The 14313-nt window shown below is 54.8% G+C and overlaps 2 protein-coding genes across 3 annotated transcripts; both read left to right on the top strand.

Annotated features, from left to right (window-relative positions):
* The first annotated feature begins 605 nt into the window (after positions 1 to 605).
* AP1M2 (adaptor related protein complex 1 subunit mu 2) lies at positions 606 to 10044 on the top strand. Of its 2 annotated transcripts, none has more exons than XM_060006610.1 (12): positions 606 to 684; positions 1813 to 1969; positions 2156 to 2223; positions 4113 to 4243; positions 4351 to 4498; positions 4614 to 4740; positions 5251 to 5393; positions 5474 to 5545; positions 7669 to 7827; positions 8327 to 8452; positions 9091 to 9166; positions 9597 to 10044. In XM_060006610.1, exons 1-12 carry the CDS (start codon positions 643 to 645, stop codon positions 9617 to 9619), a joined length of 1272 nt encoding a protein of 423 aa, XP_059862593.1. In that variant the 5' UTR covers positions 606 to 642; the 3' UTR covers positions 9620 to 10044. The 2 variants fall into 2 exon arrangements, with proteins under 2 accessions (XP_059862593.1, XP_059862592.1); XM_060006609.1 differs by having other exon boundaries at positions 5245 to 5393.
* A 1376-nt stretch (positions 10045 to 11420) lies between these two features.
* CDKN2D (cyclin dependent kinase inhibitor 2D) lies at positions 11421 to 13926 on the top strand. Its single transcript, XM_060007740.1, has 3 exons — positions 11421 to 11526; positions 11784 to 11939; positions 12980 to 13926. Exons 2-3 carry the CDS (start codon positions 11799 to 11801, stop codon positions 13325 to 13327), a joined length of 489 nt encoding a protein of 162 aa, XP_059863723.1. The 5' UTR covers positions 11421 to 11526; positions 11784 to 11798; the 3' UTR covers positions 13328 to 13926.
* The last annotated feature ends 387 nt before the right edge of the window (positions 13927 to 14313 follow it).

Genomic DNA, 14313 nt, shown 5'->3' with positions numbered 1-14313 from the left:
TCCCACATGCCGCGGAGCAACTAAGCCCGTGCGCCACAACTACTGAGCCTGCACTCGAGAGCCCGCGTGCCACAACTACTGAAGCCCAGGCGCCCAGAGCCCATGCTCCGCAACAAGAGAAGCCACCGCAACGAGAAGCCCGTGCACCGCACTGAAGAGTAGCCCCTGCTCGCCGCAACTAGAGAAAGCTTGCGCACAGCAACGAACGAAGACTCAACGCAGCCAAAACAATAAAATAAAATTAAAAATTAATTAATCAATTAATTAAAAAAAAAGATGAGTGGATGGGTGGATGGATGAATGGTTGATTGGTTGGATGGATAGATGAATAGATGGATGAATGGATGGGTGGATGGTTGGTTGGATGCATAGTTGGTTGGTCTGGGGTCCCCACCCATCAGCCCTCCAGGGCGCAAAGGGAAAGTGAGGCGGGGTAGCTGTCCCATCCGAAGCTCCGCCCCTCCCTGCCCCCGTAGCGTCTTCTCGTCGGCAGACTGCGCCGCTCACCTGGTGGCCTCCCCTTTAAGACGCGCTCACCTGGGTGCTCACCTGCGCGCGGGCGCTTCCGCAGGAAGAAGGAAGCGGCGCCACCGTCGCCTCCCGGCCCTCCCTCCCCACCAGCCAGGTCCGCCGGCCGCCACCATGTCCGCCTCGGCTGTCTTCATCCTCGATGTCAAGGGCAAGGTGAGTCTGGGCGCAGGAAGTGGGGAACGGACAGGTGAGGCTGCACCCTCCCGGACCCCGAGACGGCCCCTCCTTGCAGGCAGCGAGGCCCCGGAAAGCTCTGGGGGCGTGGGGACACCCCTCCCCCAATCCCTGGGAGTCCCGCGTCGAATCCCACCTCCACTGTTCACTAGCCGCGTGTCTGAGGCAAGGGGCTTCTCCTCTCTGAGCCTCAGTCTCCCTGTCCGTACAAATGGGAATAACAGAAGCCCCCACCCAAGAAGAACGAATACAACCTTATGCGTGTATACCACCTAGCACAGTAGCCCTGCTGCAAACATTAGGCGTTCAGTCAATTGAAATTATTATTTCTGTCGCCATCATCATCCACAGTGCTAATATTTGGGAAAGACAGCAGGGGCCGGAGAGCCTAATTCCCCTTTGGGGCTGTCCTGTCCCTTTCTGGTGCCCCCTCCCATTCGTCTTGTCATTCGGTAGCAATAATAACAGTGGCGGTGAAAATAATATTTCTGATAATAATCATAGTGGGAGCTAAGGTGTGTGAGGACCTGCGGGTGCCCTCTCTGTTCTAAACACTGGACTAAACAACCTCACCAAGTAGGTATTATTATTGCTGCTTGCCAGGCAGAGCTATATGAACTATGAGAGATGTATGAGAGATACATGGATATAATTGTTTCTTTTCTTTTTTTCTCTCTTTCTTTCCTTTCATCGTCACTACCTCACCGATTTGGTGCATGTGGAGCCTGGCTTGAGAGCAGGAATTCTGGAGCCGGGGCATCTTCGTTCAATTCCCAGCTTCCTCACTGACTATGGGCGTGGTTCATCCCTCAGTTTCCCCATCTGTAAAATGGAGATGGTGATACCACCTACCTCACAGGGTTGTGGTGACAACAGAATAAATTAGCAAACAACCAGGCTTTAGCAGATGTCAGTGAGGGCTCTAGACGCTCTAGCTGTCATTATCACGTGCCCATTTTGCAGAGGAGGAAACTGAGATGCAGAGAGGCAGAGCCTTGCCCACGCCCCCTCAGCCAGCAAGTAGGGTCAGAGCTCGGCACTCTGATGCCCCCGGGCGGACAGTCCCTGGATCCCAGCAGTGACCAGACCTTCTCTGCCCACCCTTAGCCCTTGATCAGCCGCAACTACAAGGGCGATGTGGCCATGAGTGAGATTGAGCACTTCATGCCTTTGCTCATGCAGCGGGAGGAGGAGGGCGCCCTGGCCCCACTGATGAGCCACGGCCGGGTCCACTTCCTGTGGATCAAATACAGCAACCTCTACTGTATCCGGGGCCACGGGAGGATCCCTGGGGGCCCGGAGTGGTGGGCAGCTCAGGCCCAGAGGTGGCGGGCTGGGACAAGAGGTGCACAATACAGCAGTGGCTCAGGCTGGAGGGTGAGGGTTCAGGGTCTGTGCTCCATTGGAACCCTCCAAAACGGCACATTTTCCTTAACCTCGCTGCCCGCAGTGGTGGCCACCACACTGAAGAACGCCAACGCCTCCCTCGTGTACTCGTTCCTCTACAAGACAGTGGAGGTAGGTCCTGGCCTTCCATTGGCCGGCTGGTCTGTCTGTCTACCTGTCTTGCCCACCTCTTTCGGAATCCATCTCTCCTAGGAAGATTTCCCTGGGGGTGTCACCATCAAAACCCCATCGCTCTGTGTTCTCATTAGCTGCTGTGGGATCATCTCTCCCTATAGGGTAGGAACCAAGGAGGTCTCCGGTGCTCAAAACTGAACCAGAGGGAACTGGGTTCCAGACCCAGCTCCCCCACTTCCTGGCTGTGTGACCTTGAACAAGTCACTTCTCTCTGTGCCTCTCAACTGGGTTTAGTCCTGCCGCAGGGTTGTTGTACAAATTAATCAAATTTGTACCTCTAAAGTGCCTAAAACAGTGCTCAGTATACAGTAAGTGCTCAATAAAGGGTTGGTATTATTGTTAGCATTACCACTAATGTTGTATCATACTATCATATGGTAATTTATTGAGCCCTTACTATATGCCATCCTCAATGACTGAGAAAGTGCTCAGTAAATACTTTTTTTTTCCTTTGGCCGCCGTGTGGCTTATGGGATCTTAGTTCCCGACCAGGGATCGAACCCACACCCTCGGCAGTGAAAGCACAGAGTCCTGGACTTCCCTGGCCATCCAGTCGTTAAGACTCTGTGCTTCCACTGCAGGGCACACGGGTTCGATCCCTGGTCAGGGACCTAAGATCCTGCATACCGCACGGTGCAGCCAAAAAAAATTCCTAGTAAATATACTATACTTCGACAAACAAGAGATCTGTATTGATTTGTCTCCTCTCTGCCAGGCAGAGGTGGGGACACAGCTGTGCATAAGACAGGCACTGTCCCTGCCTATGCTGAGGAGTTAAAGGGCAAGAAGGAGGGACTTCCCTGGTGGTGCAGTGGTTAAGAATCTGCCTGCCAATGCAGGGGACACAGGTTCGAGCCCTGGTCCAGGAATATCCCACATGCCACAGAGCAACTAAGGCTGTGCGCCACAACTACTGAAGCCCTCACGTTCTAGGGCCCATGCTCCGCAACAAGAGAAGCCACTGCAAAGAGAAGCCCACGCACCACAACAAAGAATAGCCCCCGCTCCTACTCGCCGCAACTGGAGAAAGCCCATGTGCAGCAACAAAGACCCCCCAAAATAAATAAATAAATATGTATATAAAAAAATAAAGGGCAAGAAGGAGATTCAAAGGGACATTGTGATAACCAGTCACTGGGGTGCTAGTCTCACCCTGATACTCACAGGGGTCAAGGGATAGTGGTGGCTTCACTGAGGAGCTGAGGCCTGTCACAAGGAGGCTGCTGTGAGGAGAGTGTCCTAAGCAGTGGGCATAGCATGTGCAAAGGCCCTGAGATGGGAACAGAAAAAAGGCCAGAGAGGCTGGAGCAGGATGAAGGATGAGGTTTCCAATGCTGGGTGACTGACAGGTTCTCTGCTGTGGTATACCTATTAATCCCAGGGACTCCCATCTTGGGGTCCCCCAAGTCCCAAGGGCCCCTGGATAGAATTCAGGGAGTCCATAAACTGAGACGTATTTCTGTGTAACAGTTTTCCTTTGCCATCTTGCGTTTCTTTTTGTTTTTTGCTACGCGTTGCATCTTGGCTTGTGAGATCTTAGTTCCCTAACCAGGGATGAAACCTGGGCCCTTGGCAGTGAAAGTGCAGAGTCCTAACCACTGGACCACCAGGGAATTCCCTTCTTGTGTATTTTATTTCATGCATTTACAAACCTTGTTCTGAGGTGGGTCCATTCCAGGAGGGCAGAGACCCTGTTGGCTTTGTTCACCATTAATATACCGACAGTGGTATATAGTAGGCACTCAATAGTTGCTTGTTGGGTGGCTACTCAGCCCACAGCTACACCAGCCACACCTCTGTGGATGTCGGTCTCCCTGCACCCGCAGGTATTCTCTGAATACTTCAAGGAGCTGGAGGAGGAAAGCATTCGAGACAACTTTGTCATCGTCTACGAGCTGCTGGATGAGCTCATGGACTTCGGCTTCCCACAGACCACGGACAGCAAAATCCTGCAGGAGTGAGTGGGCCCTGGGTCAACCACAGTGTGGGCCATGGGTAGAAGAAAGTTGGGGAGGGCTGGGGAAGTGTCCCTGGGCCTACCTGCTCATCTCCCTGCGCTGCCAGATACATCACACAGCAGGGCAACAAGCTGGAGACGGGCAAGTCGCGAGTGCCACCCACTGTCACCAATGCTGTGTCCTGGCGCTCGGAGGGCATCAAATACAAGAAGAACGAAGTCTTCATCGATGTCATAGAGTCCGTCAACCTGCTGGTGAGCCCCCATACCTCTGCCCCACCCCTGCCATGGCCTTAGGGCAGGAGAGTGGGCCCTATGCCTGTTGACACCGCCCCCCCCCCCCCCCCCCCCCCCGTGTGTCCATCCTCAGGTCAATGCCAACGGCAGTGTCCTGCTGAGTGAGATCGTGGGCACCATCAAGCTCAAGGTGTTTCTGTCAGGAATGCCGGAGCTGAGGCTGGGCCTCAATGACCGCGTGCTCTTCGAGCTCACTGGCCGTAAGTTTCTGGAAGGGGGCGCAAGCGGGAGCCTGAGACTTCGTCCCATCAGGAGTGGGTGGTACCGAGAGACTTGAAGTCAGTTCTGAAATAGCACTCGCCCGCCCTCTTCTGGTTGTAATCAGTACTGCAGCTGCTGGTTCCTTGCGCAAACAACTGCTTCATTATTGAGTGCCAGGCGCAAGGAGACCGCAGTGAAGAAAAAAATCCCTGCCCTCATGGGTCTGACATTCTAGCGGGAGTAGGGGACAGAACAGCATCATATTTAACAACCTGGCAGCAAGAGCCTGATTCCCGGAGTTCAGATCCTAGCTCCGCTCTTGGCCAGCTGGGTGACCCTGGGCAAGTTACTCATCCACTCCGGGCCTCAGTTTCCTTATCTGTTAAATGGGGGTGATCGTAGCGGTAGAAAGGGAAGACAAAGATAGGGACCATGCCCCGGGCTCCAGGGTCGCTCCAGGGTCGCCCCAGGCTTCAGGATCACGCTGCTAACTCGGCTCCGAGTTTCAGGGAGTAAGAACAAGTCCGTGGAACTGGAGGATGTGAAATTCCACCAGTGTGTGCGGCTGTCTCGCTTCGACAACGACCGTACCATCTCCTTCATTCCGCCCGACGGTGACTTCGAGCTCATGTCCTACCGCCTCAGCACCCAGGTAAGGCAGGGTCAAGCCCCTGGCAAGGGGTAAGAGTTGACCCCAGAGCCTCGGAGAACTCCCTCTTCCTCTGTCTGTAGGTCAAGCCGCTGATCTGGATTGAATCTGTCATTGAGAAATTCTCCCACAGCCGCGTGGAGATCATGGTCAAGGTGGGCCCTGGGGAATAATTACAATGCTGGATCCGCCCCTTCATACCCGCCCCCGCTCCCCCATCAGTGTAACCTCATCTCTTACCTCCCTCCCTGCCCCTCACTTCCTTCCAGACACATGAGTCTTCTGGCTGGTTCTCAAACATGCCAGGCATGGTCCCCGGCTGTCCCCTGGATCATTCTGCCCCCAGCCACCCATATATACACATAGCTTGCTCCTTCACCTCCTTCAGTTCTTTGCTTAAATGTCACCTCCTCAGAGAAGCCCTCCCTGATTTTCCCACCTCCCTTCTTTGCTGTAGTTTTTCCCTTATTACTTACCACCATCTGACACATGATCTGTTTTACTTATTTACTTTCATACACGTAGATAAACCATATAGTGTATTTATATGGTTTAAAGATTAATAATAAACCACACAGCTTATCTGAACGTGCCTGGCTCCACCAGCTCTTCTGAACCCCCACCTGCCCCTCTCCCAATTACTGCTCCCCTTTTGCCTGCAGGTAATCACAATTTTGAATTTCCTGTAAATAATTTCTTTGCTTTCCTTTATAGTTTTGCCACCTGCATTTATAACCACAAATATTTCATTCTTCTGGTTTCTGACCTTTATATCCATGGACTGGAGCTGTATGACTTTCTGTATAATTTGCTTTGTTCAGGTAACGTGGATTTTTAAGAGGAATCCCAGCAGCCAGAGCTTAGTGCATCCATTTCTGTGGCTGTAGAATATTCCACCGTGAGAATCTTCCATCCCATCTCTTGCATGGGTTGTTTTCAGTTCCTGGCTACTCTGGTTCACCTTACCATGAATACCCCTGTGCTTGTCTGCTGGTGCCCCAAGCAAGAGCTTCTCCAGAGCATACAGTTAGCCCCATTTACAGATGGGGAAACTGAGGCCCAGAAGAATTAAGATGTCATTCATCTAGGAAGGGAGGGGGCAGGTTGAACTTGGGTCTGCCTGGCTCAAGAGTCTGTGTTCTCCGATTTAACTTTGTTCCCCAGTCTTAGTCTTCGGGGAGCTGGGTTGTGGAGTGGTTGGTCACGGGGCGGGGGTGTTGACATCCCCAGTGTCCCCATCTCTACGGGCAGGGAAAGTGGAAAGGGCCTTAAAGCTGGTGCCTTCCAGAAAGAACACCCCCTGCATTGTTTTACCTCCAGGTCCTCTGCCCCCAATCCCACCTCTCATATATCCCCCCCCACCACCAAATTCATAAATAAGAGCAGTCATCATAATGCTAGCTACTGCACATGGACACTTAGAGTCCTTGTGTTAAAAGCCAGATCTTAAAAAAGATCTGGCTATAATGTTGTAACTTATCTGTAAGGAGAACATGTGAGGATTGAGAACACAAGCTTGGGTCAAATCCCTGCTGTGCTGGTTATCAACTGCGTGACTCGGGCAAAATGCTCTTTCTCTCTGGGCCTCAGTCTCCTCATCTGTAAAATGGACCTTAGGAATGGCTCCTACTTTAGAGAATTAGTGAGAGGGCTAACTGCTTGGCACAGGGCCCAGCACATGGTAGGGGGTCGGTAAATTTCAGCTTTCAAATGAAAACTCTGTGATGGGCTGAGGACCCTTCAGGCTTTGCAGTCAGAATCTTCGGCTGTGAGTCTTGGCCAGGAGCCTTTACTTTCTTGTCTGTGAAGTGGGCTGAGAGCAGAGCCTGCCTTAGAGGCTGCTCAAATGAGGGATCTTTTGAACCAGACAAAGGTGTATGACACTTTCCAAACGGAAGGCACCAAAAGCAGGGCCTCTGGGGGACCTCCCTGGCAGTCTAGTGGTTAAGACTTTGCGCTTCCACTGCAGGGGGAGTGGGTTCCATCCCTGGTCGGGGAACTAAGATCTTGCATGCTCTGCATACAGCCAAAAAACAAAACAGAAAAACAAAATCAGGACCTCTGGAGTCTCTCCTGGGTGTGGACCCCGGCTCTGCCACTTGTTGGCTGTGTGTCTCCAGGCAAATGCTTTAACTTCTCTGTGCCTGTTTCCTCATCTGGAAAATAGGCTGGATTATGGTCCCCACTTCAGGGCTCTTGATGAGCTGGCACATGAAAAGGCCTTGGTGAAAATTTGCCTGAGTGAACTCCTCATGCCCCATGTTCTCTCCACTGACAGGCTAAGGGGCAGTTTAAGAAGCAGTCGGTGGCCAACAGCGTGGAGATATCTGTGCCGGTACCCAGTGATGCCGACTCCCCACGCTTCAAGACCAGCGTGGGCAGTGCCAAGTACATGCCAGAGAAGAACGTCGTTATCTGGAGTATCAAGTCTTTCCCGGTGAGCACCGGGGATGGGCGGGGGATCTGGGGGACCTACCCCTGCTTCTTGAGAGCAAGGCAGAGAATAAATCAGAGAGCCACCTACGTGTGCACACGGCTATCCTTCGGGGATGATAAAGCTGGAATCCAGACCAGCATAATAGTTAAATTCTCCCAATCCCAGACAGTCTTGGGAATCCCACTTCCTCTCATGGAGCCTCAGTTTGCCCATCTGTAAAATAGGCAATATCATATTATCCACATCCTTGGGCTGCTGGAGGGAGGATTGGTCTGTCCCTGGGATATTGGTGGGGCTGTTCATCAGGGCCTGGAAAATGGGAGGTGATCATTAGAAGGTCCCCAACCAGAAGCTTTGGCTGTGAGTCTTGGCCAGGAGCCTTTACTTTCTGGTCTGTAAAACGGGCTGAGAGCAGAGCCTACACCTAGGGGCTGCCATGAGGATTGTCTGGGGTATAGAGGGGCCCCTCAGTGTGTCTGATACCTCCATGTGCCCTCAGGGGGGCAAGGAGTACCTGATGCGCGCCCACTTTGGCCTCCCCAGCGTGGAGAAGGAGGAGGTAGAGGGCCGGCCCCCCATCGGAGTCAAGTTTGAGATCCCCTATTTCACCGTCTCTGGGATCCAGGTGAGAGAAGTGGGCAGAGTGGCTCCTCTCCTTGACCTCAGTGGGTTCCCTGCTCTCCCGTCTCTTAGCTTGGATCACCTCCATTCCCTGGCCTGGCTCATCTCTCCTTTGCAATCATCCTTGTCTTTTCCTGGAACAGTGTTGCCTTTTCTACTCTTAGCCTGGGTCCCCTCCCCCTCCCCCTCTTACTTTGTCCTGTGCCTAAACTGTGTTGTGTCTCTTCCCTTATACTGGGCCATCTTTCCCACTGTCCTGGACCACCTCTCCCCTAACCCCCACGCACACTGTCCTTGCCACATCTTTGCCCTGAGCCATGTTACTTCATTCAGTCTGTGCTTCCTTTTTTTTTTTTTTAATATTTATTTATTCATTTGGTTGCACTGGGTCTTAGTTGCGGCAGGCGGTCTCCTTAGTTGTGGCATGCGAACTCTTAGTTACAGCATGCATGTGGGATCAAGTCCCTTGACCAGAGATCGAACCCCGGGTCCCCTGCATTGGGAGCTCAGGCACCACTGTGCCACCACAGAAGTCCCCAAGCCTGTGCTTTCTTATTCCCCGTAGTTGTGTTATATATTTTCCCCTGGCCCCAGCCAGCTCTCTCCCCCTAGCATGGGCCACCTCCTTTCATCCCTTTTCAGGTCCGATACATGAAGATCATCGAGAAGAGTGGTTACCAGGCCCTGCCCTGGGTCCGCTATATCACCCAGAGTGGCGGTAAGGCAGCCCAGCTCCCTGGGATGACGGAGACAAGGAGATGAAAGGGGATGGTCTTGGGGCTTTAATACATCCTGTCTCAGAGGGCTCCAAAACTCAACAGGCCTGGCCCCAAGTCTACCCTGTCTTTGGCAGTGTGCCACCCTGGGCCTCGGTTTGCTTATCTTTAAAGTGGGGACAGTTGCCAGTCCAGGTTAGTGGTGGTGGGGTTTGGATGAGGGGCTGAACACATAGCACCCCCATCTACTGCCTGGAAGCAGGCTTGTTGCTGTGGTTACAGTCCCCATGTTTGAGCCAGTCCGTAGCCTTGTTACATACCTGTAGGGTTGATCATGAGCGCTGGGGAAGGGGCTGGACTTGGGTGGGGGGCCTGTCCCTTTGTCTCCTTTCCCCAGTTCTGAGATGGTCCCCGCTCATTGTTTCCCTGCAGATTATCAACTTCGTACCAGCTAGAAGGGAGAAGAAGTGGGGGCTTGAACATGGGCCGTCCTCTCCTCAGGCCCCGACTGCGAACTCTAGAGAGAGAGGGAAGATGGGATGCGTGTGTGTGGGGGGGACGGCAGTCCCTGAATTAGCAGTTTCTTAAGGGCTGGCGGGCTCCCAGCCTTTTCCTTTACCCATAGGCTGGGAGGGATAGTCTCCCTGTCTCCAGGCTCCCGCCCCTCCCCTCTCCCATTTTATATGAAGAAATAGAAAAGGGACTTGAAGTCCCCCTCATGAGTGCCTTCTTGCAGTGACCTGCCTTAGGAGGTGTGGGGAGGCCCTCCTCCACAGCTGCTGAACCCAGAGACACCGCGAGCCCAGAGACCCCGCTGGCCCATTCTGAGTTTTAGGATGGCATTAAAAATGAATCTCGCTGCTGTTATGTGTTTCTTGGCTGGCGGCTGGGGGGTGCCAGGGCTGTCCCCTGAAGCGCTGCGATAAGCGTGAGCAACACATATCCATTTCTCATCCCGGTTGCCACTCATCTGGGCCCTCGCCGTTGCCCCCACTTTGGTTCCCAGGGCTCTGGGCTTCCCTCCCCCACGACAGCCAGTTACCATCATAGCCGCCAGAGGGCGCCCGTTAACTCCTAAATCAGATCATAGCTCCATTCTTTTTAAAAAGTAAAAGTCAAGCGCTCACAGCAGCCCACAGGCCTGATCAACATTACCCCTCCCCGTCCCCTACCTGCCCTCACCTCCTGCCCCCTCTCTCCCCCTCTCCCTCACTCTTCCTGGACTTACTAGGCGTGCTCCTACCTTAGGGCCTTTACATCTGCAGCGTCTTCACCTGGTATGCTTTCCCCCAGAGATCCACATGGCTCCTTCCCTCACCTTCAGGTCTCAAATCAAATGTCACCTCCTCAGGGTGGCCCTCTCTGACCTCTCTCTTTCAACGGCCTCCTTTTCTCAAGAGACTATTACTTATCCCGATTTGTCAGCTCCACAGTGTATACCATTCTGAAAATATGTAATTATTGTCTTCTCCAGCCCTAAACGGTAGGCGTCCTGCAGCAGGAGGCACCCAGCTTGCTCTCCACTTGGCCGCCTAGTACACAGTAGGTGCTCCGTAAATGTTTGAAGGTCTCTGTTAAGAGCCTCCGACCGCGACTCTCGCCTCCCAGGCTAACCCACGTGGCACCTGCAGCGTGAACTTTCCTCCACGCCCTTGCACTTGCTGTGCCCCGGCTGGCCCCATCTGAGCCGAATGTGATTCCTTCCTCATCCACCCCATTTCCACGTTTTATTTTCTTCACCGTGCTTAAGACTATCTAAAATTATTTAGTTGCTTGAATGTGCGCTCCCCAGCGCCGGGTTCCTGCACACAGAGAACGGTTCCTGCACACAGAGAGTGAATGAATCAAATAAAGCGCTCAGCACAGTAAGAGCTATTAAATACTTATCGCACGGTAGAACTCCGAACAGGGCGGCCCCAGCCCTGCCTCCCTTTCCCTCGGAGGTGCCGAGGTCCCGGAGCGGCCCGTGCTACTCTGCTCCTGACCTTTCTCCCCTGGGTCAGTTAAACCGGCCCTCTTTCCCGCCCGCCCGGCGCATTTGAAAAACCGAAAACCCCGCCATTGCCGGCGGTCTACCGGTCGCCGCAGTTCGCCCAATCAGAAGCGGACCCGCCCACGCCCGTGTGCACAGCCTCCCTGGAGACGCGTGGCCATTGGCTGCGCTGGCCGAGTGGGCGGGGCACTATAGGGTCCAGAGCCGGGCAATGCAGCTGGGCTGCAACCTCGCTAGTTCTTAAGAAAACGAATCCGCGGCGTTCGGGGGCGGGACCCCGAGCGCGTTGGCTCCGCCCCCTGGCGGCCGGCTCGGCTGCGGCGTCGGCGTCTGCTCAGAACAGACCCCGCCCGTCGAGGAGGAGGGAGGGTGAGTTGGGGGAGACCCGGCCCCCAAGGGGCGGGCGCCGGGCCGGGCGCTGCGGGCCTCGGAGGGTTGGGCCCGGGCCCACCGGCCGACAGGGGGAGGAGCCGGACGGGAGGGCGGGGGTCGCGCAGGAGCCCCGGACTGGCGAGTCGGACCAGGAGCCTCGCGCAGGCCGGGGACGCTGTGGGAGGGTTGTTCGGGCCAGCGCCGGTGGGCTCCCCCGCACTGACCGCGTCGGGGTGGGGCGGGGGGCTTCGCAGGCCGCAAATATCGACATGCTGCTGGAGGAGGTCCGCGCCGGCGACCGGCTGAGCGGGGCGGCGGCCCGGGGAGACGTGCAGGAGGTGCGCCGCCTTCTGCACCGCGAGCTGGTGCACCCCGACGCCCTGAACCGCTTTGGCAAGACGGCGCTGCAGGTGAGGCCCGGCCCTCCCGCAGCGAGGGCGAGGCGGGGAGCGGGGCGAGGACCGGGACCCCAGATACCTTCCCTCTTCTCTCCTTGTTCCCGTTGGTAGCCGACTGGGGTCTGTTCCTCCATCGCTGGGCTGACTTGGCTCCCTGATGTCCCTTTTCTTAGGTGGGTGGTGGATGGGGTTAGGTTGGGGGAGGGGAGAACTTTCCATCTTCGGAGTATTCCTCGTTCTCTGATTGCGGAGGATTCAGTTTCCCTGGAGAAGTTCGTATTCCTTGGGTGAGGGTTCAGCTTCTTTGGATCCCGGTTTCATGAGGACGGCTCCGGTTTCTTGGAGCTTGCATGGAGGATCCGACCGCAGGAAAAAAGGATTCATGTTTCCAGGGTGTCCCCATTTTCTGGGGGGGGTTCTCTGAGAGGTATCCAGTTTCTGGGGGGTCGGGGAATCTCCATTCCCGCGGGATTTTCATATTGCCATATTATTGGGGGGATCCCAATAAGGGAATAGTTACAGATTGCATGGGAGTCTCTCTTCCCTTGGGGACATTTACAAAAGGGGAACCCCATTTCTTGAGAGGGTCAGGTACCTTTGGGAGCATCCTCACTATATGGGAGGGGGAAATTCCTTGGAGATGGAGTTTCAAATTCCCTGGCCATCTCCTTTCCCTTGAGGGGGCTGTTCTCTGAGGTCTGTTTCCTGGTGGGGGTTTCATATTTCCTGATGATTTCCCATCTGTGGAGAGAAGTGTCTCTGGTTCCTTGGAGGAGGGTCTCAGGTTCCTTGAAAGTTTCCATGGGGCTATACCCTAGGGGGAGTGTATTATCCTTGGTGGGGGGGTGGCCAGTTTTTTGAGGGTCCTTATTCCCAGATCATCTTCTATGGGGTCTCAACAGCTGCCTGGGAGTTTATGTTCCCTGAAGTTTCTCGTTCGCTAGAGGACCTCGTCTCTGGCATTCTCTACTCCTGAATGCCCCTCTCTGCAGTCACCCATTTTCCTGGACCTCCTCCTTCGGAGACCCCCTGACCCTCTACCCCCCGAACAGGTCATGATGTTTGGCAGCCCCACCATCGCCCTGGAGCTCCTGAAGCAAGGTGCCAGCCCCAACGTCCAGGATGCCTCCGGCACCACTCCAGCCCATGATGCAGCACGCACTGGATTCCTTGACACCCTGAAAGTGTTGGTGGAGCATGGCGCTGATGTCAATGCACCTGATGGCACCGGGGCCCTCCCCATCCATCTGGCAGTGAGAGAGGGCCACACGGCTGTGGTCGGCTTCCTGGCTGCCGAGTCCGATCTTCATCACAGGGACGCCAGGGGGCTCACACCTCTGGAGCTGGCAAGGGGGAGAGGCGCTAAGGATCTCATGGACATACTGCACATACCACTGTGACCTGGGGCCACCCACTCCGGCAGCAGGACCCGGCTGGGTTCTGTGTCAGAAGAAGAGGGAAGAAACACTTTCTCCCTTTCTTCCTCCTGCTCACTGCCGAGGGGCACCAGTTTGTGGCTTGTTGGTGTTGATTTCTGGGGTGTGTGTGTTTGAGGTACATTTCTCATTTTTTTTTCTCACCCCTTTTGGTGTGTTGGGCAGAGAAGGGCTCCTGCAGGCAACAGCCACCTAAACGGTTCGGTTTCCTCCACGCCCCGACTGCTGGGGCTACAGACGAGTCCCAAGGGCAGAGCGTTTAAAGCCCCAGCCCTAGAGTGAGGTCATCGCTTCCAAGGCTCCTGGAACCTGTCGACCTTGGCTGGCTGTACCGAGAGAGAGACCTCAAGTGTGCACACTGCTTTCCGGCATGGGGGAGGGGGGAGTGTTCCAAATCAATAAAAGGGTAGTATGAGTTCATTCATATTTTGTTGAAAGCTTGGTTTCCAGTCCCTTGTACAGCGTTAAAGAAAAAAAAAAAGTCTATTTATTATGATTTATGGAAGAAATTGTTGTGTGTGTAATTTAATGTTTTTACCCATTAAATTAAGACTTGTGCATGATCACAGCGCCGGTGGCTTCTGATTTTTGAGGCTGCGATGGAAAGTCGCGTGTTCAGGATGTTTGTGGGGGTGGGCACCGGGGTCGCGGATCCTGGATCTTTTGGGGGAGGGGAGAGAGTGGTAATTCCCAGGGCGCCACGGTGAGTGAGCTGGGTGGGGCAGCGGTTTGCGCTGTCGGAACGGAAGGGAGGCAGGAAACCGCGAGTGGAGAAAGGGCCCCCAGATGTCAGCTGGGTGCCGGGAGCCCCGGCGGGTGGGGGAGTCGGGTGGGCGGTGGCTGCAGCCTTCCCCGCAGAGGCGTGGCGCATGGGCGGGGACTGCGGTCACAGGGCTAGGGATCCCGGAAGGACCGGGGGCGGATTAGGTGCGGCCCATGAGGTTCCGCCC

Source organism: Delphinus delphis, chromosome 3 (assembly GCF_949987515.2).
Source record: "Delphinus delphis chromosome 3, mDelDel1.2, whole genome shotgun sequence".
In the NCBI taxonomy this organism is placed as follows: Eukaryota; Metazoa; Chordata; class Mammalia; order Artiodactyla; family Delphinidae; genus Delphinus; species Delphinus delphis.
Note: the sequence above shows the minus strand (reverse complement) of the source record. Positions and strands in the feature narration are given on the sequence as shown.